This window comes from Aquila chrysaetos (assembly GCF_900496995.4).
Source record: "Aquila chrysaetos chrysaetos chromosome W unlocalized genomic scaffold, bAquChr1.4 W_unloc_4, whole genome shotgun sequence".
NCBI classification, from domain to species: domain Eukaryota; kingdom Metazoa; phylum Chordata; class Aves; order Accipitriformes; family Accipitridae; genus Aquila; species Aquila chrysaetos.
In genome coordinates, this window is record NW_024470324.1 from 320,960 (window position 1) to 347,849 (window position 26,890).

Here is a 26,890-nt window from a genome sequence, read left to right on the forward strand (position 1 = left end):
ATAAAATGACAATAATAATAATAAAAGGACTGGAATATACAAAACAAGTGATGCACAATGCAATTGCTCACCACTCGCCGACCGATGCCCCGTTAGTTCCCGAGCAGCGATCTGCCCCCCTCCAGGCCAACTCCCCCCAGTTTATATACTAGGCATGACGTCACATGGTGTGGAATATCCCTTTGGCCAGTTTGGGTCAGCTGTCCTGGCCGTGTCCCCTCCCAACTTCTTGTGCCCCTCCAGCCTTCTTGCTGGCTGGGCATGAGAAGCTGAAAAATCCTTGACTTGGTATAAACACTGCTTAACAACAACTGAAACCATCAGTGAGTTATCAACATTCTTCTCATACTGAACCCAAAACATAACACTATCCCAGCTGAAACCAGGACAATATGTGAAGACAATAACTCTCATTAGGGAATTAAAGGAAGTTCTTACGTGCTTCTGCATTCCATTACAATTTACAATGCATGCATAACATGTTTATGCTTCATTTTGCTCACTGCATACCTTTATGATGCCAGCATCTTTCATTTTTATAGTCCATAAAAGAGCACAGGTCATTTTATAAACTAAACAGAAACATATTATTAGAATGACTATTGTCCACGTTAGATATGACTAAAAAAAGGCACCAGAGAATTTAAATGGACAGAGTGAGGAAAGAGAAACTAAGAAGTGCTGTGATCTAAATGATGTTTCTTTTAAACATACACATGGTGAGTTGACCCTGGCTGGATGCCAGGTGCCCACCAAAGCCACTCTATCACTCCCTCCCTCAGCTGGACAGGGGAGAGAAAATATAACAACAGGCTCATGGGTCAAGATAAGGACAGGGAGAGATCACTCGCCAATTACCATCACAGGCAAACCAGGCTGGAATTGGGGAAAATTAATTTATTACCAATCAAATCAGAGTAGGATAATGAGAAATAAGAACAAATCACCTTCCCCCCACCCCTCCCCTCTTCCCAGGCTCAACTTCACTCCCAATTTCTCTACCTCCTCCCCCTGAGAGGTGCAGGGGGACGGGGACTGGGGTGTTGCGGTCAGTTCATCACATGTTGTCTCTGCCGCTCCTTCCTCCTCAGGGGGAGGACTCCTCACGCTCTTCCCCTGCTCCAGCATGGGGTCCCTCCCATGGGAGACGATCCTCCACAAACTTCTCCAATGTGACTCCTTTCCACGGGCTGCAGTTCTTCACGAACTGCTCCAGCATGGATCCCGTCCACGGGGTGCAGCCCTTCAGGAACAGACTGCTCCAGCGTGGGCTCCTCTCTCTCCATGGGGTCCCAGGTCCTGCCAGGAGCCTTCTCCAGCGCAGGCTCTTCACAGGGTCACAGCCTCCTTCGGGCATATCCACCTGCTCCAGCATGGGAGCCACCTGCAGCCCGTGGAGGACATCTGCTCCACCATTAACTGCCATGGGCTGCAGGGGGACAGCCTGCCTCACCATGGTCTTCACCACGGGCTGCAGGGGAATCTCTGCTCTGGTGCCTGGAACACCTCCTCCCCCTCCTTCTTCACTGATCTGGGTGTCTGCAGGGCTGTTTCTCTCACATATTCTCACTCCTCTCTTCCGGCTGCTGTTGCGCAGCAGTTTTTTCCCTTCTTAAATATGTTCTCCCAGAGGCACTACCACCATCGCTGATTGGCTCAGCCTTGGCCAGCGGTGGGTCCTTCTTGCAGCTGGCTGGCACTGGCTCTATCGGACATGGGGGAAGCTTCTGGCATCTTCTCACAGAAGCCACCCAGCTACGAAAACCTTGCCATGCAAACCCAATACAATATGTATCTGCTTTCAATTCAGTAAAAAATTATTTTAGTTAAAAATTAAGAATCTCTGATATAGTTGAAGTTGTTTCTAACCTAAAAGGCTTTTCGGTTCCCTAGCATTTTCTCAAACTCACCTTTTGGTCTGTAAGTTCCTCGTTTAGACTTGAATTTCTGGAGAAAGTGTGGTCTAACAGAAAAGCTTCTCATCTCACAACTAGATCACATAGCCAAATATAGTTTCCCTTCTAGTCATCATTTTCTCAAAAAGCCCATTCCAGCTAATTCTTCCTAAAAAAACCCCTATATTCTCTTTGAGAAGAAACCAAGCCTCGTGGTAAAATCGGCTAAGATAAAATTCTTTTTTGTGTGTGTGAAGATGAGACTCACTTTTGAAGACTTTCATGTTTTGCAAGCTTTACTTCAGATAATGCTTTGAAACTAAGAAAATTATGACAGCTTTCACAAAAGGTGGTTGTTGGAAAGCACACAAGAAGAGGAAGAAACAGCAGAAGCCATTAACTTCAATACATCAGGTAAACATCTATTTCCATCGGCTATTGCTTCAGAGCAACAGAACATAAAAGAACACTGTTCTACACTGTATGGATATATTTCCAAAAGAAAACCAATTAGTTCTTCAGAGGAAACAAACTGAAGGGAGGTCCCTAGTCTAGCCTGTGAGCAAGTGAGAATGAATCAGAGAGGCAAGACTCTTCTACTGGAGCACAGAAACATTCTTCTCTGGAAGAGTTCAGATTGTTATGTTGAACTTTGAAGAGAGTAAAGTAAGCTTACTGTGAGAAGACATGAGAAACAGGCCTGCAACTATAGGATTTTGTTAAGTTTTACTGTTGGAGGTTGTCATCACCTTTCTGCACATGCATTACATTTATTGACAATTTCACCTGCCATTTTGTTTGTTATCCAGCCCAGCCTTTTGTGAGGGAACTTTAAAAAAACCCAACAAAACACAACCAAAACTTTTGGCATTCAAACATAATGAGATTTCTCTACAAGTCTTGTTGGTCAGTTTTACAGTTGAACATCCAGAGCAGTTTTGTACTCCATTCACCTTGCAGATAGGCAGATTTAAGTGATCAGATACATGCCACAGTTTTGTAGTTAGCAATCTCATACCAAGAGTTCAGGTTCCTCACTGACTCAGACTACCAGCCTGCCTTCCATCAGATCGCCTGTTTAGAGCACTATTTTTTCAGAAAGCCCATAAAATCCTGACTTTAAGTCAGCAAAACATTTTGGCATGAGTTCACATAAAGAAAAGCTATATAAAAAGTCTGCAGGATTTATAGTTTAGGATGTAAACAGAAACTGGCATACAGCCCTTCCTAAACAGACTTTGAGACTATAAAGACTATCACAGCATAATTCAGCATATTATACCAGTTCCTCAAACAAGAAAACAATAGTTTCAACAAAGTTTATTACCTTCATTTGCAAATCTAGCCATTTTGCATAAACTTAGATTACCATTTATTCCCTGCTCTACGGGTTTTTCAAAAGCCAAGCTTATCTATGATTTCTGATGATGTGAGGACACATCTTCAGCTACAGATATACCAAAAGAAACTTAGGAATGAAGTTGAGCTGATTGCCATGCCAAGTAATCTATACATTTTAAATCAGTGCTTGCTTTAGTGTCCTCCAATGCACCTTATATAGCTTTGTTTTCATGTTTTTCACTGCAAGACCACCATGCACTCAAAAATATTGAGACTTAAAAAAAAAAAAAACCAAAACAAAAAACCCCGCACAGTTCAGAAACCAGCTCACTAAGACATCAGTTATTCTAGAGCCAATGATAAAAACATGGATTTAGTAATACAGAACTCATCCATTTGATGTATGGGAGCAAGACTACAAATTAAGAGTATGAAGCACTGATGCCCACTCCCTTCCCAAACACATCTTCAGTTGACTCTGAGAGATTTTTCCCCCCCCCCAAGTATTTCTCTAAGTATTTTTTTTAAGTAATTCTCTCTATTTTGCTAGCTATCCTCATCACTAAACTTACGTTTTCCTTTGAACTTGTTTCATACTTTGCGAAAACAGGTTTTTTTTTAAACCAAAAGTTAAAACATTCAGTACAACGTAATTTATTTCAAAGTATTTAATTTTACACAAATCAAAGTCAAGTTAGCTATAAGGTTCACTACTGCACTTCACCACCAAGTATTAAACCAACAAATAAATCTATAGACGTTTGAGCCACAGTTAGATTTTTAACTACACTAGTATCTGCTTAAAGGAGCTCGAAAGATGTCGTGGTTTCAGCCCAGCCGGTAACAAAGGACCACGCAGCCGCTCGCTCACTCCTCCCGCCCCCCTCCGGTGGGACAGGGAGGAGAATCGGAGGAGAGAAAAGGAAAAAAAACCTGGAACCTCGAGGGTTGAGATAAGGGCAGTTTACTGGGACAACACACAAAAAAAAAAGAGAAGCTACAACAACGGTACTAATGAAAGAGTATACAAAAAGAGTGATGCACAGTGCAACTGCTCACCACCCGGAACCCGAGGCTCCGCCACTTCCCCCACCGAAAGTCGAGAGCCCTCCCCCCAGCCCGCTCCCCATGTATATACTGAGCATGATGGCACATGGTATGGAATAGCTCCTTGGCTAGTTCAGGTCAGCTGCCCCGGCTGTGCCCCCCCACCTCCCAGGTTCCTGTAAAAATTAACTCTATCCCAGCTGAACCCAGGACAAAAGAGAAGCACAACATAGACTAATAAAGCATTCTACAATTTCAAAAAAATGAATTATTAAGCTATATGCTGCTCTCTTATTTCTAGTGCTAGACCTCAACATTAGTATATTTAAAGTCCTTAAAACCCCCTCACACTCAAGTGAATTAACATGTCAGTGAAGATAATAAATATGTATGCAATGAAACTAAGAGTGCTTTTAAATATATTTAATGTATAACTACATTTTAATGTTCTCATTTCCTGAAGATGAATTGAGAGGTAATGATGACTGTAGTCTCTCACCTGTATCAAGATATTATCAGTGCTCAGTTAAGCAAATCCAGTCCAACTCAGACCTTCAAGAATGCTTGTGTCAAAGTTTTGCTGGCATCTATGTCTAGGTTATAAAACAATTTATCTTACATTTTATCTATAGTCTAATACCAAGCACATTTAAAAAAAAAAGAAAAAAAGAAAAAAAAGGAAAAAAAGCATGAACAAAAGAAAGCCTCCCATTGATTTCACCTGGGGTTTGATCAAACACAGTGCCTACTCACCATGACTGTGAAGTACTGGTCCACAATTATAAGACCATAAAAATACAAATTAAGAAGGTAGTTTCTTTCTCTCTGTGAAGGCCAGTGGATACAACTGTACATACGTAAAAGGCTTTGGTTTTTTTTGCACATGAAGTTATTCTTCTGAAAGATTTTTTTTTTTTTTTTAAATAACCAGATTTGGTAACCTGTATCAAAGACTACTTTATATCTTGGTCTTAAAGGGCTAAGGCTTGATCCTATTAATCTGTCAGTAAGTTCTATAGCCAAATATCAACCACTAGAACTGGTCCCTCCCCTCCATACTTTCAGAAGAAGACTGCACTATATATGGAGGATCTGAAAAAAATAAGATTTAACTATCTGAAATCAAAGGCACCAGAGCACAGGTAGCTAACTCTGCTTCTTCCAAATTTTGGGAGAAGTATTTCACCTTTGGTTTTCCAGCTACTGATGCCTACTACTTCCCACTTTTCTGCTATGGCAATGTATATTCTTAACATAAAAAAAAATTGCTAAATTTTCACAGGGAAATGATCCCTTTTGATAAATGAAAATTTTGTGGGTATAAATGTGAAATATTTTTAAGATCAAAAATATTACAGCTTTTTTTAGTTCATTAGAAGTCTGATTTCTAGCAAAAAGAGCATCTTAAAATCCATTTAGAATTCAAAATGCTAGATAAAATAATCTATAAATATTGTTTGCGCTCTGGTTTTAAGTTTATACTTGTCTTCAGAATTTTGGGGGAAATACACAGATAGCCCAAAACATATAATACAGCATTTGAATATCGAGCTTCACTTGCCTGATGCCTGTGTTACAGCCAAGAGTCTGAAATCAGAAGAAATGGACCAGTAATCCAAACAGTGAAATTAACATGCTAAAACTCACTGGTTGAATGTCTTTACATATTATTACATCTAAAACAGCAACAGTCCAGAAATAGTGACATTTAAAAATGCCTATACAAATTCAGCACAGCTTTTAAGTGTATATAAATTACAATACTGTCTTCAATTCCTTTATTATACCTTCTCTAGCAGTCCATGAACATAATTATAGTTCTGAGTGTTTGGCTGGCTTATCAATACAACTTTTCACACTTACCATACAAAATACGGTCATACTAGACATACAGAATATGTCTAGTAAGCGTATCTTACATTTTAATCTTGAACTGAGTACAGAACTGCTTCTTTGGTGAGCATTTCTCAATTTGATAATACAGTTCATTACAAATTGGCTTTTACTTGTGTCCCCCCCCAAAGGCCTTGGGGCGAGCAGGATTATTCCCATATTATTTAAAAAAACCAAAAAAGTAGGTCCCAAACACTGTTGTGTTTGCAATGTCCACTTTTTTCAAGAACGCATGATATCTGGTAAGCATTTTGCCATGTTTAGAAGGAGGTCCACATGGATTTGAGCAGCACTTACAAATATTAAGCATTTCTACAAACAAAACTAGGTTTCTGAAGCTGTGAGCCCAAAAAAAAAGAGAAACATCACTGCTGAATGCATTGTTCTAGGGTCAGATGACTAGTACATAATTAAATACAAATTTTGGCAAAAGTCAGTTCTCCAGAGGTGTGTTCCGCTTCATAATAAGCCATCCTTTTCTCCTTCCATAGTCTTCTACCTTTTTCATTATGTTTTCCAAATTCAGCAATATTTAAGTAAGTGCTTCACAGTACAGCTTTGATTCCTCACCCATACTAAATGATCCATCCTTCACACTAAATGAGGCAAAATACACCTGAAAATCTAGCATACGATCAAGTTAAAAGATAAAAAGAAAAAAAAGACTTCTATCATGGACAACACTAATCTGCATTTTCAAGCTTCTAAATGCTTTAACTTTGTTATGAACTTTTGTTCTGGTTTTTTTTTCAAAGAAGGAATCTGCAGAGAATTCAGCTGTCCTACTCTAATAAGCCTCCGCTGAGCACACAGAATTTGGTATTTGTTTCTCCCTTCCCTCCTGTAGGCTTGTCTCTTGCCTAAAGTTTCACAGCAACAGCAGAAATTTAACACCCAGATGATACATCTTCCATTTTTTATTTCTTGCTCCAAAAGAAGAGGACACTAAACACTGTTCTCAAAGATTGTAGGCAAAGCAATTCATTTCCTCCTAATCTCATTCTGAAAACAAACTTAAACTGATTAAAAATAAATACTTATTAAAAAACCCAAATTCTTAAAAAACAAACTAAAACAACTTCCCCACAAATCAAAACACATATACCTAATACAGAAAAACTCTAAAAATGTTAAATAAAGTAATTACAGAAGGCATAGGCAATCTTGACTAAATACTGATATTTGTATTCGAGCTTAATTATCCTTGTAACTTTTTTTTCATTTTAGTAACTCATTCTGATTGGCTCAGCCTTGGCCAGCGGTGGGTCTGTCTTGGAGCTGGCTGGCACTGGCTCTATTGGACATGGGAGGAGCTTCTGGCATCTTCTCACAGCAGCCACCCCTGTAGCCCTCTTTCTACCAAAACCTTGCCACTCAAACCCAATACAGCTTATTAGTAATTACCTGAAAAATCAAGATTCTTGTGTCTTTGATTCAAGCATATGGAAGCATTGTATCTTGAGTGACCATTCTAGTGATATTGCAAAACATTGTTAATGAACACTACTTACAGTGCCTGATGTGGATCATTGTACTTTAGAAACCTGTGAGGAAAACAGGGTTCTTACTCTTTAGAGTTTGCAGTTTATTTTAAGCATGCAGAACAAAGAACCAGATGGGATGGAAAAGTGGAGTCTAGATGGTGAGAATGAGCGCAGCGATGACTGAACGCTAAGTGGAGAAAAGAATGATTTTTTTTAGGTTGGATTTGGAAAGTATATACTATGTGGTAAAACTCTTGCTGAAGGTCAGTCTGTCTATGTCTTTCTCAATTAAGAAACATTTATTGCTGAACTGAGATGAGAGTCTGCTTAATGATTTTCAGATTGTGTTCCTGACACCACCATTACTCCTCCTCCTCCTAGCAACTTGAAGATTCCCTTAGGAGATTGCCTCCTTTCTAGCAGCAGATATCATGATTAAGAAAACAGTAGGAAACAATTCTCTATTGTTGGTTTTTATTTTTCGGGGGAGGTAGTTTCATCATCTGGGTATTTGAAAATCTTGTCTGTTGAGGAGATAACACAGTGAAAGGGAATCGATTACTGTGTGTAGAATAAGATTTTATGTAATATAAACTTCTGTGACTATAGTCTCTATTCATTTTTTTTTTAGAAATTATTTCCCTGTTTTTGCAGTTGATGCTTTCATTTTTTAATAACGTTGTCAAATAATTGTACCAAACCTTTATTTAGAAACTTTTGCTAAAGGTTTGTTAGAAACCTCTTTCAGTTGTGATTCTGAGTTACTGAGCCAGTGTTTTTTAAATGCATGGTTTTACTGAAGTTGATGTTCTTTCACTGTACTAACATGAGCATAAACTCTTTATTCTCTTTTTTTTTATACAAACCTATTTGCATTTGTTAAGCAATCATTTCCTGATGTTCCTTTGTGTTGATGACTTAGTTATTAAAAATAAGATTTTTAATAGCAATCTCATTATTTTTCTTATTTCTTGAAAGCTAGTTATGGATTTTTCATGCACAATATCTCTACTGTTATCCCAGTCTACCCCCTGCTGGCTGCACAGTAGTATTAATTAGGTTATCATGTGAAACAAACAGCTGTTTTATTAGGGAGCTAAATTTATAGCAAAAAAAGTCAAGGTAAAAAAAAAAATATGTAGAAGGCATCTAGAAAAATATCTTTGAAAAAATAGAGTTATGAAGAAATCTAATTATTTTACATCCAGGAAAAGTATTCCTTATCATGAGCAGGCTGGGAGAAGCAACCGGTCAGTGAAACTGTTTGGGGCATGTTCATAACGTGTGCTTTAACCTAGGAAGCTTCCTCACGTGTTGCGTCCATTTAATAGGACACCTTTTGCGGAGACTGGATTAACCACTCAAGATATCTGTACAAGATTCTGTTTATTTCACAAAAGGATCAGACTTATATATGTTTCCACGAGGATCTGGAAAGAACTAAGGGCATACAGCCAAACAGGATGTAGATAATATCAGTTGACTGTCCTCAGTCACATCTTCCCAGGCACACACCAGGCAATCCTCCGACCTGACCTTGTAAAACTAGTTCTTCAAAGGCTTGGCAAACTTGCAGCACAACAAATTCTAAAGTTCACTCTTGATTCAAATGCCAGGTGTTCCGAGCTGCTCCCACACCTTTACTACTCTTCGAGCCCACAGTTTAAAGCATAGCCCATGCCAAAGCAGGTGTTAATTAGTTGCAGTGACAGCTGACATAGGGTTACTTGGTATGCTGTATTATTATAATAATAATATAAGGACATAACTACATAGAATGCTTATAATAAAATACACTCTCTGCACATACTGAGCTTACTAAATGAGAAGCTAACATTTTACTTGAGATGCTTTTCAATCTGAAAGCAAGGCTCACTGGAACTAGTTAAATATAATACTAATACAGATCTCTTACGTATATTATGTATTACTAGTCTTAAACACGGTAGTGTATCCAGTGATGAGGGTTGAAATGGTTGCTTAGCTCTCCCTTTCTGTCTTTTCAATAGAAGTACAATTTGATACTACAGAAATGTCAGGTGACTAATGAACATTACTTCTTGATGCTCTCTGAATTCTATACAGTTGATCAAAATCTTTCTTGATGTGTGGCTCTAACTGGACATAATGCTCTTGCTTTCTCAGTGCTGAGAAGGATGGATTACTTCACATGTGTGGCAGGCTGTATTTCTGCTCATACACCCAATTATGTTTTCTTTTTTGCCAGAGTATGAGATTGTTGGTTTATGTTCAGCTTGTCATCTGCCATAATCATCCATATCATTTTCTTTATTGTTGCCACCTAGCTATTTTTTCTTCATCCTTTGTTTGCAGTCACTTAATCTTGTCTACAGGTAGACCCCTGTATTTGTCCCTATGAGGTTGCAACCTATTTTGGTTTTTGTGGGGGTTTTTTTGACCATTTCTGTAATTAGTTATGATGATTCAGATGTGCTGCAACATGTTTTCAGCCCCTCCTAGTCTTTTTTATTATTTCAAGTCATAGAGACTTAATTACATTAAAGTAGGTTGTTTCTTTATTAGTACAAAGAAGTATTGTATCAGAAAAAGTGTGGCCAGCAGGACTAGGGAAGCAATTGTCCTGTACTCAGCACTGGTGAGGCTGCACCTCAAATACTGTGTTCAGTTTTGGGCCCCTCACTACAAGGAAGACACTGAGGTGCTGGAGCACATCCAAAGAAGAGCAACAAAGCTGGTGCAGGGTCTAGAGCACAAGTCTTATGAGGAGCGGCTGAGGGAACTGGGGTTGTTTAGCCTGGAGAAAAGGAGACTGAGGGGAGACCTTATTGCTCTCTACAACTACCTGAAAGGAGGTTGTAGCGAGGTGGGTGTCAGTCTCTTCTCCCAAGTACCAAGCAATAGGACAAGAGGAAACAGCCTCAATTTGTGCCAGGGGAGGTTTAGATTGGATATTAGGAAAAATTTCTTCACCGAAAGGGTTGTCAAGCATTGGAACAGGCTGCCCAGGGAAGTGGTTGAGTCACCATCCCTGGAAGTATTTAAAAGATGTGTAGATGTGGCGCGTAGAGACATGGTTTAGTGGGACTTGGTAGTGTTAGGTTAATGGTTGGACTCGATGATCCTAAGGGTCTTTTCCAACCTAAATGATTCTATGAAATTCAGCACTAAATATGTTTTGGTCTGGTTTAACCTCTTTCTTTACATGCTTAAAATATCTTTCATTATTGCTCTTAATCAGAAAGATTTAAATATTTATGCTATAGAGAAAATGTTTCATAAAAGTGTGCCCCCCAAGTATTTATGAGAGTATATTCCTGTATTTTGCATATTAAAGTATCTTACATATTGTTTTTATTTCTTCAGTCTTGCCAACCTGTAAAAAAAAAACATATTGGTTTTGTTGGCAAGGTTTTGGTAGCGGGGGGGGTTACAGGGGTGGCTTCTGTAAGAAGTTGCTGGAAGCTTCCCCTGTGTTCGAGAGAGAGCCAATACCAGCTGGCTCTAAGACGGACCCGCCGCCGGCCAAGGCCGAGCCAATCAGCAATAGTGGTAACGCCTCTGTGATAACATTTTTAAGAAGGAAAAAAAAGTTGGGACAGGCAGATTCGGCAGCCGGAGAGAGGAGTGAGAACGTGTAAGAGAAACAACCCTGCGGACACCAAGGTCAGTGAAGAAGGAGGGGGAGGAGATGCTCCAGGCGCCGGAGCAGAGATTCCCCTGCAGCCCGTGGTGAAGACCATGGTGAGGCAGGCTGTCCCCCTGCAGTCCATGGAGGTCCACGGTGGAGCAGATATCCACCTGTAGCCCGTGGAGGACCCCACGCTGGAGCAGGTGGGTTCCTGAAGGAGGCTGTGACCCCGTGGGAAGCCCGCGCTGGAGCAGGCTCCTGGCAGGACCTGCGGATCTGTGGAGAGAGGAGCCCACGGAGCAGGTTTTCTGGCAGGACTTGTGACCCCGTGGGGGATCCACGCTGGAGCAGTGTGCTCCTGAAGGACTGCACACCGTGGAAAGGACCCATGCTGGAGCAGTTCGTGAAGAACTGCAGCCCGTGGGAAGGGCCCACGTTGGAGACGTTCGTGGAGGACTGTCTCCCGTGGGTGGGACCCCACGCTGGAGCAGGGAAGAGTGTGATGAGTCCTGCCCCTGAGGAGGATGAAGCGGCAGAAAACAACGTGTGATGAACTGACCGTAAACCCCATTCCCCGTCCCCCTGTGCCGCTGGGGGGGGTTGGTAGAGAATCCGGGAGTAAAGTTGTGCCTGGGAAGAAGGGAGGGGTGGAGGGAAGGTGTTCTGAGATTCGGTTTTCTTTCTCATTACCCTACTCTGGTTGATTTGTAATAAAGTGAGTTAATTTTCCCCAAGTTGAGTCTGTTTTGCCCGTGACAGTAAGTGGTGAGTGATCTCTCCTGTCCTTATCTCGACCCACAAGCTCTTTGTTATATTTTCTCTCCCCTGTCCAGTTGAGGAGGGGGAGTGATAGAACGGCTTTGGTGGGCACCTGGCAACCAGCCAGGGTCAACCCATCACAGTCTATAGAGAAAATGTTTCATAAAAGTGTGCCCCCCAAGTATTTATGAGAGTATATTCCTGTATTTTGCATATTAAAGTATCTTACATATTGTTTTTATTTCTTTAGTCTTGCCAACCTGTAAAAAAAAACCAAAACCAAAAAAAACCCCAAACAAACCCACAAAAAACAACCCAAACCTAACATACAGTCTTTCTTGTTACTTTAAATATTCTTTTAATTGAACTTAACACATAAATAGAGAATAAACTATAAAGGTAAATCAGTAGTAGTGTTACAAAAAGTCTTTCAGATTCTCTAATAATGTTCCAAAGTTATTGCTGTGTCTTTGAAATGTAGAAATTAAGTAGTTTGTACTTTTGCAGTTACAAATTAAATGGATTAACTTTTCCAGCTGTATTAAACTCTTTTCATCAGGGGAAAAAAACCCACAAACATACATAAAACCCAGCAGAGTTTAGATATGTATAGATATACATACACACACACCTCTGATGAACCTGGGACAGTATCTCTACAGAAACCTGTGCTCTTGTTGGAGCGTTACCTGCATACAGTAGCAAAACTGATGGTCTTACTAACATTCAAGACAGCATGGTATTTCTTTCTTACACAGGAACCCTGATCACAGTATGTCCATACCTTTTAGGAGAACGTAGCTTTTTCTGCAGTTCCCAGTGTCCAAAATTGTGAGCTTTTTTATCCCTCCCCTCCTTGTTTTTTGTGTCTTTCTGCCACTACTGTAGTATCTTGCTTGATGGCTGATACTCCATCAGCTGCCCCAAGCAATGCTTGTGACAGCAAAGCTCCTGTCTGGCTCCACCCAGTAAGTCAAGCTGACTGATGCCTGGAAAGCCTGTCACTTTGGTGTATTTCTAGCTGCAGTCATGCTCCAAACTGTTTCCTAACACTGCCCTCTCTTACACAGCCATGAGTCCTGTTTCTAACTGCACATCTGACCTTGTTCTAGTTCTGTCCAGTGCTTGTACCGGGCCTAATTTCATTGCCCATACTGTCTGATTTCCTGGCCCTCAGTACTGTCCTATGAGCTTGTCTGTCTCTTCGCTACTATAAATTCCTGCACATGCCTTTTCTTTGCAACTGATATTTAATTCAGTTCTTTTTATATAATCTACCTTAACTTTGAGTGTCCTGCTTCTTCCTGTCATCTATTGTAACATGTCCTGTTTTATTTTTAACCTGTTCTTATACACAGGCAATGTAATAAATGTTTGTTTTTAAACCAGACATTACAGACGTGAACTCAGTATAATGGGAACTTGCTTGTGTATGCATAAAATTGTAACAACTTTATTAATGTTTGTGCTTGCAAATTGTAGATGCAAAAGATGAACTGACACTTGTAAATGAGAAGCTGCCTAGTTGCCTAAACAGGAATACGTACTATATTTGAGAGTTAGTTATTATCCATGTATACAAATACATGGAGTTGCACAAAGGTTTTATGAAGTATTTGACAAATCGGTATTTCTTGCCACTTTTGTACTAGTATTATAGAATAAACTTTTCAAGCAGCTTTTACTTGTATGTATTCTTTTGACAGTTAAAAGTAATAGGTTTGGGTTGGTTTGTCTTGGTTTTGTTTCCATTTTATGGTTTTATTGTAAGATAAATTAGCTTGGTTAAATTAGCTTGTCTGAGAGAGGCTTTGTAATTTTTATTTTTCTAATTCTTAGTGTCGTTTGCTAAATGTGACATTATACACTGTAAACTGATATTTTAAATTTATATTTTATAGATGACATTTTATGTCTCTACAGGAGATCTGTATCGCAAAGCATAATGAAAAGATCCAGCAACATCACCAGAGTGAGGAGGAATACAAAATGCACCATACTGTTCAGCTAGTAAGTTTGAGTTTTCTGCGGTTGAGTTTAGCCTTTAGTTAATAGCTTGCATTCTTCATTATACATTAATTAGTAGAGCATTTGGAGTGATAGCTGTTTTAAAAAGATGGCGTGTATCCTTGACCTTTGGACCATGGATTTCTCTATCATATTATGCTGATAAGGGGGAGTATATAGCTGTGGTAGGATGACGTCGCGGATGGAGTGACTGTCGTGGTTTAACCCCAGCCAGCAACTAAGCACCACGCAGCCGCTCACTCACTCCCCCCACACCCAGTGGGATGGGGGAGAGAATCGGGAAAAGAAGCAAAACCCGTGGGTTGAGATAAGAACAGTATAATAGAACAGAAAAGAAGAAACTAATAACGATAATGATAACACTAATAAAATGACAACAGCAATAATAAAAGGATTGGAATGTACAAATGATGCGCAGTGCAATTGCTCACCACCCGCCGACCGACACCCAGCTACTCCCCGAGCGGCGATTCCCCACCCCCACTCCCCAGTTCCTATACTAAATGGGATGTCCCATGGTATGGAATACCCTGTTGGCCAGTTTGGGTCAGGTGCCCTGGCTGTGTCCTGTGCCAACTTCTTGTGCCCCTCTAGCTTTCTCGCTGGCTGGGCATGAGAAGCTGAAAAATCCTTGACGTTCGACTAAACATTACTTAGCAACAACTGAAAACATCAGTGTTATCAACATTCTTCACATACTGAACTCAAAACATAGCATAGTACCAGCTACTAGGAAGACAGTTAACTCTATCCCAGCTGAAACCAGGACAGTGACGCACTTCACTCTTAAGAGAGAAGTAGCAATATGTTTATTGATATAAAACAGTGATTTAACAAAGCTTGATAGTAAATGCGACAGTGGTTTAACAAGATTCAATGGCAAGGTTCACTTGATATTTACTGCATGGAGGACAGGGTCAGACAAAACTGTCAGGGAGACCCTCCCGTTGAGTCACGAGGTTCAGAAAGGACCCCCTTGCGTTCTAAACTCCTTCTCAGAGAGGAGTCGGTGCAGCTGGATCCACTCCTAGTCCCAGACTTGGTCAATGGTTTATGCCTAAAGGATTATATTTGTGCAATCAATCCTTTGTATCACTTAGCTAAGATTTCAGTTTAGCATGCTATTAATCACTTACTGAGAATCTGTTGTGGCAAGGACTCTCTCAACCTTGAGGAGTAGCCTTGAGAGGCATCCCTACTCAAGGGGAGATCCTGGTGTGCAGCCCGCTGCTGTGCAGGAGAGCTCAATGGGCCCTGGGCTGTCCACTATTTATGGAGTAAGATAATTGACTCATAGTCATATTTGCATACCAACTACAGATGTTAGTTTCTTCCAAATTTGGCTTGAGTCGGACATTGACCAGTACTGTGGTTAGGTGGGCACATTGCTCAAATTAGCCCTTGGCTATTGTGTTATCTGTCTCCCCTGAATCCACTTTGAGCTGGATGCAGCCATCACGACCAGACGCATCCATTACAACCGTCACTGGTGGTTATCACTTGATCAGGATTACAGGAATTAAAGGTCAGGTTGGGGGGGAGCACACCACCACAGATGACATTAAACCCAAGCAAATAAAACAGTTCATTAATACTGGGTTCACAGTCTAAGTGATTACTGCTAGGGTTAGGCTGCATGGAGTTTGTTATCATGTGCACATAGATGATTCCAGACATCTCTGAGTACAGTGTCAGATATGCTGAAATGAGTAAAGAAACCATACACATTTATTCTTGAATCTTAATAAGCTTGTTCGTTATTTTTCTTTTATCTACAGAAGAAATCACTTGAATTGTGTTGTATAAAGTATGTAGTTCCAGCTGTATGCTCCACGATTCTCTGCGCAGTCTCATTGCAGAGAATAGGCTAGCTAGTCTGACTGTTGTGTTAGAATTTATCTAGTGATAGACTTTATCTTAAAGAATATTCAAATACTGGGCTGGGTTTTGGGAGCTGATATAGTATCAATATTTAATAAAGATCACTGACAAAGATGCATTGAAACACAAGTCTTTTTAATTCAGGCTTCAGTTAGATTAGCAGAAGTGATTCTATTTCATCCTTATACATTTTTAACATTGATACATTTGTTCAGGAAGCCAGCTGCATAATTTATTTTATGAAAAGGCTACTTGTGAAAGACCGCACATATTGGCATACTCTTTCAAGAAGTTAGAAAAATAGATTTATTTTTTTTTTTTGGTTCTTACAATAAGGCGAAGGAATTTGCTACATGGATTGCAGTCCATTTATCACTCTCTTAAAAATAAGACGACAAAGCTGAAGGACATTTTTGTCTCTGAAACTCTACAGGGCTTTTTCATTATTTACTTCATGGAGTTGCCTGCTTGCACTTTATAAAGAACCTTATGCTAATTTTTTTGTCTTTTTTTCTGTTAATAATTTGACTGAAAATTTCTGCTATTATTGTAAAATAGGTTTTCAGCCACTGGTTTTCATGAAGAATTTTGAAAAGATAATCTCAAAGGTGTCCAAACCTGAAACCGAATAAGAATTGCAATTTCACTATTCTTATTTAAAAACAACCCCCCCCCACAACAACCCCAAAACCAAAATACTCCCCCAAACAACAACAACCAAACCCAAAACAAACAAAAAACCCCTCGACTTTGAGACTGCTTCAGGAAAAGTTTGACCTGATTGCATATGAAACATGCAGGTGTGGTGGTAGAACTATCCTTTCTTTTTGCTATAATCTTTTCTTTATGCTTCTGTTTTAACTTCTTTGCCCCATTGCTCAGTTATTTTCTTTTCAGCACATGCTTCCAGTCCCCTTCTCCTTTTCCTGTTTCCTGTCTTTACCATTTTTCAGACATGTTCTTCTCTTCCTCTCCCTAATGCATCTATACTTATCTCGCTTGAAATCACAGGACTTGGCCCTTTATAAAGGACATATTTTTTAATTATGATGATCATCATCTTTTAAAAGTAATACTTAATGCTGTGAGTCTTTTAAGAATTAAACCTGCTGTTTCTGCTCAGGAGGTTTTCTTTACAGTTGCCTGTTCTATCACTTTTCCTGATAACTTCTGAAGTTATACATACAGTGACTTTTGCCATCTGATAACTAGTGTCCACTTTCAATAAATTTGACTGAATGTCCTGGTTTTGGCTGGGATAGAGTTAATTTTCTTTCTAGTAGCTGGTATAGTGTTCTGTTTTTGAGCTAGGTATGAGAAGAATGTTGATAACACACTGATGGTTTCAGTTGTTGCTAAGTAATGTTTATACCAAGTCAAGGATTTTTCAGCTTGTGATGCCCAGCCAGCAAGAAGGCTGGAGGGGCACAAGAAACTGGGAGGGGACACAGCCAGGACAGCTGACCCAAAGTGGCCAAGGTGGTATTCCATACCATGTGACGTCACATCTAGTATATAAACTGGGGGGCGTTGGCCTGGAGGGGGCAGATCGCTGCTCGGGAACTAACTGGGGATCGGTCGGCGAGTGGTGAGCAATTGCATTGTGCATCACTTGTTTTGTATATTCCAATTCTTTTATTATTACTATTGTCATTTTATTATTGTTATTATTATCATTATTAGTTTCTTCCTTTCTGTTCTATTAAACTGTTCTTATCTCAACCCACGAGTTTTACCTTTTTTTTTCTGATTCTCTCCCCCATCCCACTGGGTGTGGGGGGAGTGAGTGAGCAGCTGTGTGGTGCTTAGTTACCAGCTGGGGTTAAACCAGGACACTGAAGCATAGTGTTTTGTTTCAAAGATGTAGTAACTTTGCTGAAGTGTTGTGAAAATGGATGACTATTTAAAGGAGGTGTATCCAAATATGTGTTTTCACTGAGGTAAGATCCCCAAACAAGAAAAAAATATAACCATCTTAGCTGCAAGGAAGAGCTTCAAACCTTTATTTAAAGATTACAGAAAATCAAGCTGGATTAAATAATGACAGCTTAATTTAAATACAAAACTTTAGTTTATTAGTGTAAATTATAATGAAAATGTTTACTTAATTTGCTCAGTATTGGCTTCAAATCTTTGTGGCACTGAGTTCTGTGATTTTTTGCACTGTAAAAATTTTAATATGACTTGTTTTAAATGTGCAACCTTGCAATTTGAACTGTCATTTTGTTTTTGGAATGAGAGAAAATGGATACTGGTTTTCTGCCTGGCTAACTTATACAATTTTAAATTTATGAATTTTTTTTCAGTATAATATTCTGTTACATTTCTAGTTATTTATCATCTTTTAAGGTTAAAAGTTCCAGTCTTCAAGTGCTCCAGTTCCAGACTGAAATCTTTCTTTACTGAGATTTGCATTTCTTCAAGGTTATAAAACATGAAATGCATAATGTTTTTTTAAGGGGAAGACAGGCAAAGTTTTGAAGGTCAGAAATGTGTTTGTTTGAGAAGTAGATTGTTAGGTAATACCTAACAATTAGTAGAAGAGTTATTTTAATTCAGTTGTTTTGGTTTTTTTATGATGCTAACCATAGCATTGGATGTAATATTTACATGTTTTCCATATATTTTCTCAGAAGCGAGATCAACTACAAGATAAAGAGGAAATAAAGAGCTCCTGGGTTAGTCAGGAACGACAGAAAACACTGGACAGACTTCGCACGTTTAAACAGGTAACAGAAGAAGAGTTGTTCTTTTCCACCAATTTCTTTTGCAAATGAAATTTTCACTCATTCCAGGATTATACTATGCTATTAGCTATTCTCTGTCATTGTATAGTTAACTGTTCTTTGGAAAATTTACAACAAAATATGGCATTGGTGGTAGCGAATTTCTCTGGCCATTATGTTCCTAGAGTTGTAATAAGCTTCTGTTCGCTGTCACATCTACACACTGTGACAAGACAGATAGCAAACTTTCTGAAAAAATGTATAATCTAAATGGTATTTCCCACAAAGACCATTATCATCAGACATACCCCCACTACCACTGATTGCAATAACACCTGCCAATACCTGCCCCTTCCTATTACAATGTAAGTATCAGAAAATGGATAGAAGATGGAATGAAGGGGAGAGAATAAGGAGAGGGATGAAAGTGCAGGAAAGCAGAGACTGTATTAATTGGTGAAGACTTTTTTGGTTTGTTTTGCTGAATACATAAAAAAATATAGATATGAGAAGTTTCTTTACTGGAAAACTGTCTTGCTTAGCAGTACACTCTTCATATCCTTATTATTTGCAAGACTTTTGAACTGCATAGCTTCTGTAAATTAAAGCAAATTTACTTATTTTAACCAGCACCTGTTAATGAACTGACTTTATGTATGAGCACGTTTATATTGATATGATCTCTATTCCTTTAGGCCTGCCACAACTGTCTAAAATGTTTTAGACCTGCATTTCAGAAGCAGTTTTTACTTTTGCATAGAAATGGCTATGTATGAAGCTAATTTGAAAAGACAGATATTGAAGCAGCAAATTTAAGAACAAAATTAAAAACACTTTGGAAATTCTCAAAATGTTTGATGTTTCCAAGAGATACCTTTTTAAGCAGTATGATTCACATCTAAGGCCAGCATATTAGGTCAGAGAGGACTTAGCTGCAAAGAGCGCCACTGACTAGTTTTAGAAAAGGGAAACAAGAGGGAATTTTGAATTTTAGTTTTCAGAAAAAACAGTTTTGAATGTACAATCTGGTTCTTAGTGAAATCCTAACTTTAATCCATGTGTATCCCTGACTAGACCAATCACATGTAAATTATGGCTTAACCAAGAATAAAAATTAAGAAAATGGATCATTTTTGCATAAAGGTGAGGATATATTTGCTTTGTTTTTATGCCCAAAGCAAAATGAATGAAAATAGTAGATGAATTCTACTTGTCAGAAAGGCAAACCCTAATGATGAGTACTTAGTATTTAAAATAGTGTGTTGCATGTACTTATCTAATTGTAAATAACTTCTTCACTTTAGCAGTACCCTGGGCAAGTAATACTTAAATCACCCAGACTACGACTGGCTCATGCAAGAAGAAAATGTGCAGCCAGCTCAGTGTCCTGCATAGATCAGCTTCAATTTTTGCCAGCGACCATACAAATCCAAGAGAAAAGTGAAGAGGTGGAATTGGAAAATGCAGTTCAGCCTTTGCAAGTGCAGGAATCCACAAGCTTAGAACAACTTCAAGATATCTTGTTACCTCCCAATGGTGTTACTTCTGAACTGCCTCATGTTAGTACTTCTCCACTCCCCAGTAATGAGCTTCAACCAGAGACTGTTACTGTAGTACCGCTTCCACCTCCTTTGCCTCCACCACCTCCACTTCTACCTTTGCCCTCCAAGGAAGATGACACCAAATCCTTAGAGAAAAGCGACAGCTTTGTTAAACATCAGAGTGAGGAGAAGGGAGTCCAGCACTCTTCCAGTGTCCCAACAGCACATCTGTTTGACAGCAGTCAGCTAGTCAGTGCCAAGCAGCAGCTTAAGAAGACCGGTTATCTAGAGGGTTTACACAGGAGGAGAGGTAATGTTTTCATTTCTGTGTATTTAATTGTAATGCACATCAATTCCTCTTTTGAATTGCTATATAGAGAAGTGTATGCTGTGATTTATTTATAATTATTAATGGGAAAGTTGTTAAAGCCTTTTCAGTTGACAAACGTTGGCAACTCAAACAAATGTTAGGACCTGTATGACAGCGTGTGGTATACTTGTTCAGTTAGACAGAAAACACTTATGAAACTGATCCTATGATATACCACATTAGACTAGCTGGAAAATGGAGCTAAACATTGCCTTAAAGATTCTTTTTTCCTATCTTGTTTACAGCCAGCACTGCAAATATTATATGCTTCACCTGAGGGCACAGTGTTTTAATAACAGAATTTTACATAATATATGACCTAGTAAAATGAATACTTGTCTTGGGACACAGGAAACCTTGAGACTGCTTTTTTCAAGGTTTCTTCAAATTTTCATACAAAAATCCACAAACTCTCAAGTCCCCTTGAGAGCCAATGTCCTGGTTTTGGCTGGGGTAGAGTTAATTTTCTTCCTAGTAGCTGGTACAGTGCTGTGTTTTGGATTTAGTGTGAGAATAATGTTGATAACACACTGATGTTTTAGTTGTTGCTAAGTAGCACTTATCCTAAGTTAAGGATTTTTTCAGTTTCCCATGATCTGCCAGCAAGCAGGTGTACAAGAAGCTGGGAGGGAGCATAGCCCGGACAGCTGACCCGAACTAGCCAAAGAGATATTCCGTACTATTGAATGTCGTGCTCTGTATATAAACTGAGGGGAGTTGGCTGGGAGGGGTGGATCGCTGCTTGGGTATTGGTCAATGGGTGGTAAGCAATTGCATTGTTCATCACTTGTCTTTTCTTGGCTTTTATTTCTCTCTTTTTGTTATATTCCTTTTCATTACAATTATTATTTTATATTTTATTCTTATTATTGTTATTATCATATTATATTTAATTTTAGTTATTAAACCATTCTTATCTCAACCCACGAATTTTACTTTTTTCTGATTCTCCTCCCCATCCCACTGGGAGCAGGGAGGAGTGAGCGAGCAGCTGCGTGGTGCTTAGTTGCTGGCTGGGGTTAAACCACAACAGCCAAGTAAGAATATAATTACAGTAGTTTAACTACAATTGAGAACTAAATCTATAATCATTCAGCAAAGCATGTTAATAAATAGTTAAAAGATCAAAAACTTCTTTGGAAACTGAGGCGAGTGAATAGAGCACAGGGCTGAGCTGGGAGATGTTACAACTTCACTGTGATTCTGTGCTACTCATTTTAACTGTTTATCTTTTATCCCATTTATAAAATGGGGAGAATGGCAGCCATGTTTGAACAAAATAATCTTGATGTTTCGATGTGTATTGGGTTTGTGTGGCAAGGTTTTGGTAGCTGGGGGGTTACAGGAGGGGCTTCTGTGAGAAGCTGCTAGAAGCTTCCCCTATGTCCGACAGAGCCAATGCCAGCCGGCTCCGAGATGGACCCGCTGCTGGCCAAGGCTGAGCCAATCAGCGACAGTGGTAGCACCTCTGGGAGAACATATTTGAGAAGGGAAAAAAAAAAGTTGCTGTGGCACAGAAACTGCAGCCAGAGAGAGGAGTGAGAACATGTAAGAGAAACAACCCTGCAGACCCCAAGGTCAGTGAAGAAGGAGGGGGAGGAGATGCTCCAGGTGCCGGAGCAGAGATTCCCCTGCAGCCCGTGGTGAAGACCATGGTGAGGCAGGCTGTCCCCCTGCAGTCCATGGAGGTCCACGGTGGAGCAGATCTCCACCTGCAGCCTGTGGAGGACCCCACGCTGGAGCAGGTGGGTGCCCGAAGGAGGCTGTGACCCCGTGGGAAGCCCGCGCTGGAGCAGGCTCCTGGCAGGACCTGTGGACCCGTGGAGAGAGGACCCCACGCTGGAGCAGGTTTGCTGCAGGACTTGTGACCCCGTGGGGGACCCACGCTGGAGCAGTCTGTTCCTGAAGAGCTGCACCCCGTGGACAGGACCCATGCTGGAGCAGTTCATGAAGAACTGCAGCCCGTGGAAAGGACCCATGTTGGAGAAGTTCATGGAGGACTGTCTCCCGTGGGAGGAACCCCACGCTGGAGCAGGGGGAGAGTGTGAGGAGTCCTCCCCCTGAGGAGGAAGGAGCGGCAGAGACAACATGTGATGAACTGATCGTAACCCCCATTCCCCATCCCTCTGCACTGCTGGGGGGGGGGGGGTAGGTAGAGAATCCGGGAGTGAAGCTGTGCCCAGGAAGAAGGGAGGGGTGGGGGGAAGGTGTTTTGAGATTCGGTTTTCTTTCTCATTACCCTACTCTGGTTGATTGGTAATAAATTAAGTTAATTTTCCCCAAGTCGAGTGTGTTTTGCCTGTGATGGTAATTAGTGAGTGATCTCTCCTGTCCTTATCTCGACCCACAAGCCCTTTGTTATATTTTTCTCTCCCCTGTCTAGCTCAGGAAGGGGAGTGATAGAGCGGCTTTGGTGGGAACCTGGCATCCAGCAAGGGTCAACCCACCACATGATGTAACATGCTATATTAGAGCAAAGCTTTTATTTGAAAATCAGAGATGGGATTTTCAAAAGCACTCAGCTGAACTGTTTTACTGGAAGTCACTGAGAAAAAGTACCTCACGTGGGCCTTGGTTCAAACTATTGTAATATGGTTGTAATAACCTTTTATAAAAAGTTCTATCTGGCTCTGTCAGTTACAGCTACAGAAAACATCCCTCAATTGGCATTTTCCCTTGTCCAGATAAAATCAAAATTAGAACTGTTTTCATCTATCAGGCAGAAACAAGAAGTGTTTCTTCTAGAATTGTCCTTAAATGACTGAAAAACCTTGAAGCAACTGAATAGTTATAGAATTTTTAAGTTGTTACGATTCTTGCAAGTCACAGGTACAGTGTCTTAAGTTTATTATCAATTTTGATGCTGCTGTGCTCCATGTTTATTTTTCTGTAATACTTTTGTTTATTTTTCTGATACCCATTTTATTTTCAATTTTATATAAAACATGTATTGTGTGTGCAATTTGATTATACGTCATAAAATGACAAATATAAAATCAAATTATATCCTCCCTCTTAAGAGTATCATTAATATCTGCAGCAGCACTCTACCTGCTGCTCTGTATTCCCTGAGATGTTCCAAGTCTCTAAGTGGCTTCAGAAATTTGTGTGTCTGACAGATGGGTATTTTACAATCCTTCCTTCCTCCTTCAAATGTGCAGTCCTGTTTTATTCTTTTATTTCTCTCTTTTCCTCGTGTCTATTCCAACTGTCTGGGCCATTAGTTTGATGGACAAAGTCCACTCAAAAATGCAAAACAGGTTTTCAAAATATACAAATATACAAAAAACCTGGAGATAGATATTCATCTATTGATTGATATGTGCTGCACGTTGTATGTGCTAGTGTGGAGGAGCTATTTTGGAATGTTGTGCTTTATTATAATGCATTCTCTGACATAGAGATCTTACCTACTTGTAGCTCTTCAAAGAGCCAAAGCCTGATTTTTATTTCTGGACAGAACTAGTTTCAAATTGGTGATAAAGGAAGGATTTGTGATAAAGTATTAACTCTTACTTCTCTGTTTTCATTAATTATAAAGGAAGGGAATTTATATAGGCACACTGTGACTAGGTGCTGATACATATATGAATCCAGAGGAGCAGGAAAATGCATGCTGTTGCAGTTGACTGTACTGCTGCTTCCCTCACTGGCATGTACTAATAGTCATACAGTAGGTAAAATCAGCCACAAAATGCAAGTGCTGAGAATGTAGGCTCTCCTCTGTGCTTGCATTTCTGTGACTGCACAGTCCAATACTTAAGATGCATACTCATTACCTGAGTTTCAAAGTCAAGAAATATAATGTAATATACACTTTCATTATGTTGGATTCATTGCAGCTGTCTTGATTTTCTTGAGTGCAAACAGGAAAGCCATCTTGTTCAAAAAGTTCTGCTACCTGCCTGATAGGAGGTTATTTGGTTTCAGAAATTATAATTGTCTGTATAATCCAGTTTTGACCTAGTAATAGGGAAGATAAATTTGGAGGCTAAAACAATAATAGAGCTACAGAATGATAAAATTGAAAACACTACAGTCTCCTTTATACTTATGGTATGGGACTATCACATTAATTGCATGTAGCTACTTTTTGGTCTGTAGGAAATACAAAAGAAGACTGAATAAATTTAGTAAAAATAATACTGAAGGTCTTTTGATTTTTCTGCAGTGAGTTCCCCAATGGATGAAGTGCTGGCTTCCTTGAAGCGTGGCAGCTTTCACTTAAGAAAAGTTGAGCAGAGAAGTCCCCCTCATTTTCCCGATGAAGATGATAGCAATAACATCTTGGCACAGATCAGGAAAGGTGTGAAACTGAAGAAAGTGCAGAAAGATGTTTTGAGAGAATCCTTTACAATTCTGCCTGATACTGACCCTCTGACAAGGAGCATCCATGAAGCATTGCGACGAATTAAGGAAGCATCACCTGAATCAGAGGACGAAGAGGAGAGTTTGCCTTGTACAGACTGGGAAAATTAACCTGTAATTAACCTACATTAAAAAAATATATTTCAACACTTTTCATATAGCAATAGCTGCTAAGCCTCAGGTTATGCATTCTAGGAGACTTAGTATGAATGTGACTAAACTGTCTGACGTCCAATGTGGTAAAACATGCACATATGAATTTAGTATCACTGACTTTTCAAAGGAATTTAAAGTTTATAGTAAGGAAAACTATTTTTAGGCAACATCTTAGCCTCTTATTGTTTGAATACTTTTGCTGAATAGTGACAGGACTGCTCCTATGAAAAGCTCTATTTTATTTAGTAAATTTGAAGGGACTGTTTGTAGCTTACCAAAATGCTTTTAAAAGCTTTTAAGTAACAAAGCAACACAACCTCTCTTGGACACACCCTGTACTTATTTTCTAATTACTTCTGGCTTTGTAAAAATTTAGCATGTTTATCACTTCAGACTGAATAGCTTCAAGTGAAGGACAATTAGATTTGACTGCTGAACACATTGAAATCTCATTGGTTACCCTGTGTGACTGACTTTTTAATAGCTTGGTTTCAATCTGTAAACACTCTGACTTAATTGAATTTCTAGACTATAAAGAGTAAATATACAAATATAATTTATACTTCTGCTACTCATACGAATCACATGAACTTGCATTATACTAAGCTACAGTGCCTGAAAGTACAGATAGACTTCAGCAGATGAAGTTAATGATTTCAGAACAAACCAGAAATTGGCAAGAGATTAGTTTTCAAAATTAAGGCTGCATCAGTAGCACAGAGAGATTCTTGATTACAACACTACCATACAGCACTATTCTTCTGTGGTGGTTCTTTTCTGCTACTGGCATATGGATGAACTTAAGTCTGAATAAAAGGTCCCATTAAACTTATTTGCAAGTATTTAAAATTTGGAGAAAAGAGAGGTATGACAATCTCTAAAGAATTTAAAAATTTGTTTAGAAATCAAAGGCTATTTCAAGAGTATGGGAGATAAATATTTATAATCCTTGCAACACAGCTAGCAGTAGAAAAAAGATAACCTTTTTGGATTTTTACAATCAGGCAATTCTGTCCTGGTTAGTTATTACCATAGCTGGAGAGTGACTATTGATAAAGTGCTACAGCTGTTCAAAAAGTGATGGTGACTTAGCACATCATCTTCTGAATGTTGTTGTGATTACAAAGTACTATGTCTCAAACTGTTCCAATGGTATGCTATTTTCAAATAATTATATTTAAAATGTTTTAAAAAGGAAAATAAATGTTGCCTTTATTTCTTCATGAACTAGCCACTGGCCACACTAATGATTTAATACTGTTTAATTATGGCATGCTCATTCTATACCAAATGTACTGTTAGTTTTGGAGTTGAAAATCCAGGAGTGGAGGTGTACTTAACTCTTGCTGAAACTGAAAGTGAGAATAATTTTGTTTAGATCTAACTTTTTCTGTTATTTGCATACTGAAAACTACCACTACCACAGCCCTTCAGAAATCAAGTGATAACTATAAAAAAAGACATGCCTTGGAATTTACTTGGCTTAGTGCAATTATTCTCTTTTCATTTCCTAGATAACTGAGCAAATTTAAACTTTGTGATTTGACTTTATGGTTTTAGTAAACCTAACTTATTGTTTGGGATCTTGTTTGCATTATTTAGCAAGAATACTCTTTAACACTATGGGTTGGTAAAAAAAAAAAAAAAAAAGGAATTTATCCAAGAGCGACTGAATTTTTTAAATCTAGTTGGTGGACCTCCTAAACATTTTCCATTGGAAGTGTATCCTCTTAGAAGTCTTATGTGTACATTGCTGTACAATATAAATACATGTGTTTTTCTCTGCTATCT

General features: G+C 39.2%; 1 protein-coding gene across 4 annotated transcripts in view; it reads left to right on the forward strand.

The window, feature by feature from the left end:
* The window catches only part of LOC121233043 (junction-mediating and -regulatory protein-like), a 111,410-nt gene that overhangs the window by 74,594 nt on the left and 9,926 nt on the right, over positions 1–26,890 (forward strand). The window contains exons 7-10 of one of the 4 annotated variants that reach the window (XM_041121628.1): positions 13,953–14,039; positions 18,572–18,667; positions 19,969–20,515; positions 24,747–25,057. In XM_041121628.1, the coding sequence (XP_040977562.1) occupies positions 13,953–14,039; positions 18,572–18,667; positions 19,969–20,515; positions 24,747–25,054 (1,038 nt within the window). In that variant the 3' untranslated portion in view covers positions 25,055–25,057. Of the gene's footprint in view, positions 1–13,952; positions 14,040–18,571; positions 18,668–19,968; positions 20,516–24,746; positions 26,888–26,890 lie in introns of those variants that run through there. The other 3 variants (XM_041121627.1, XM_041121630.1, XM_041121629.1) reach the window with 3 other exon arrangements.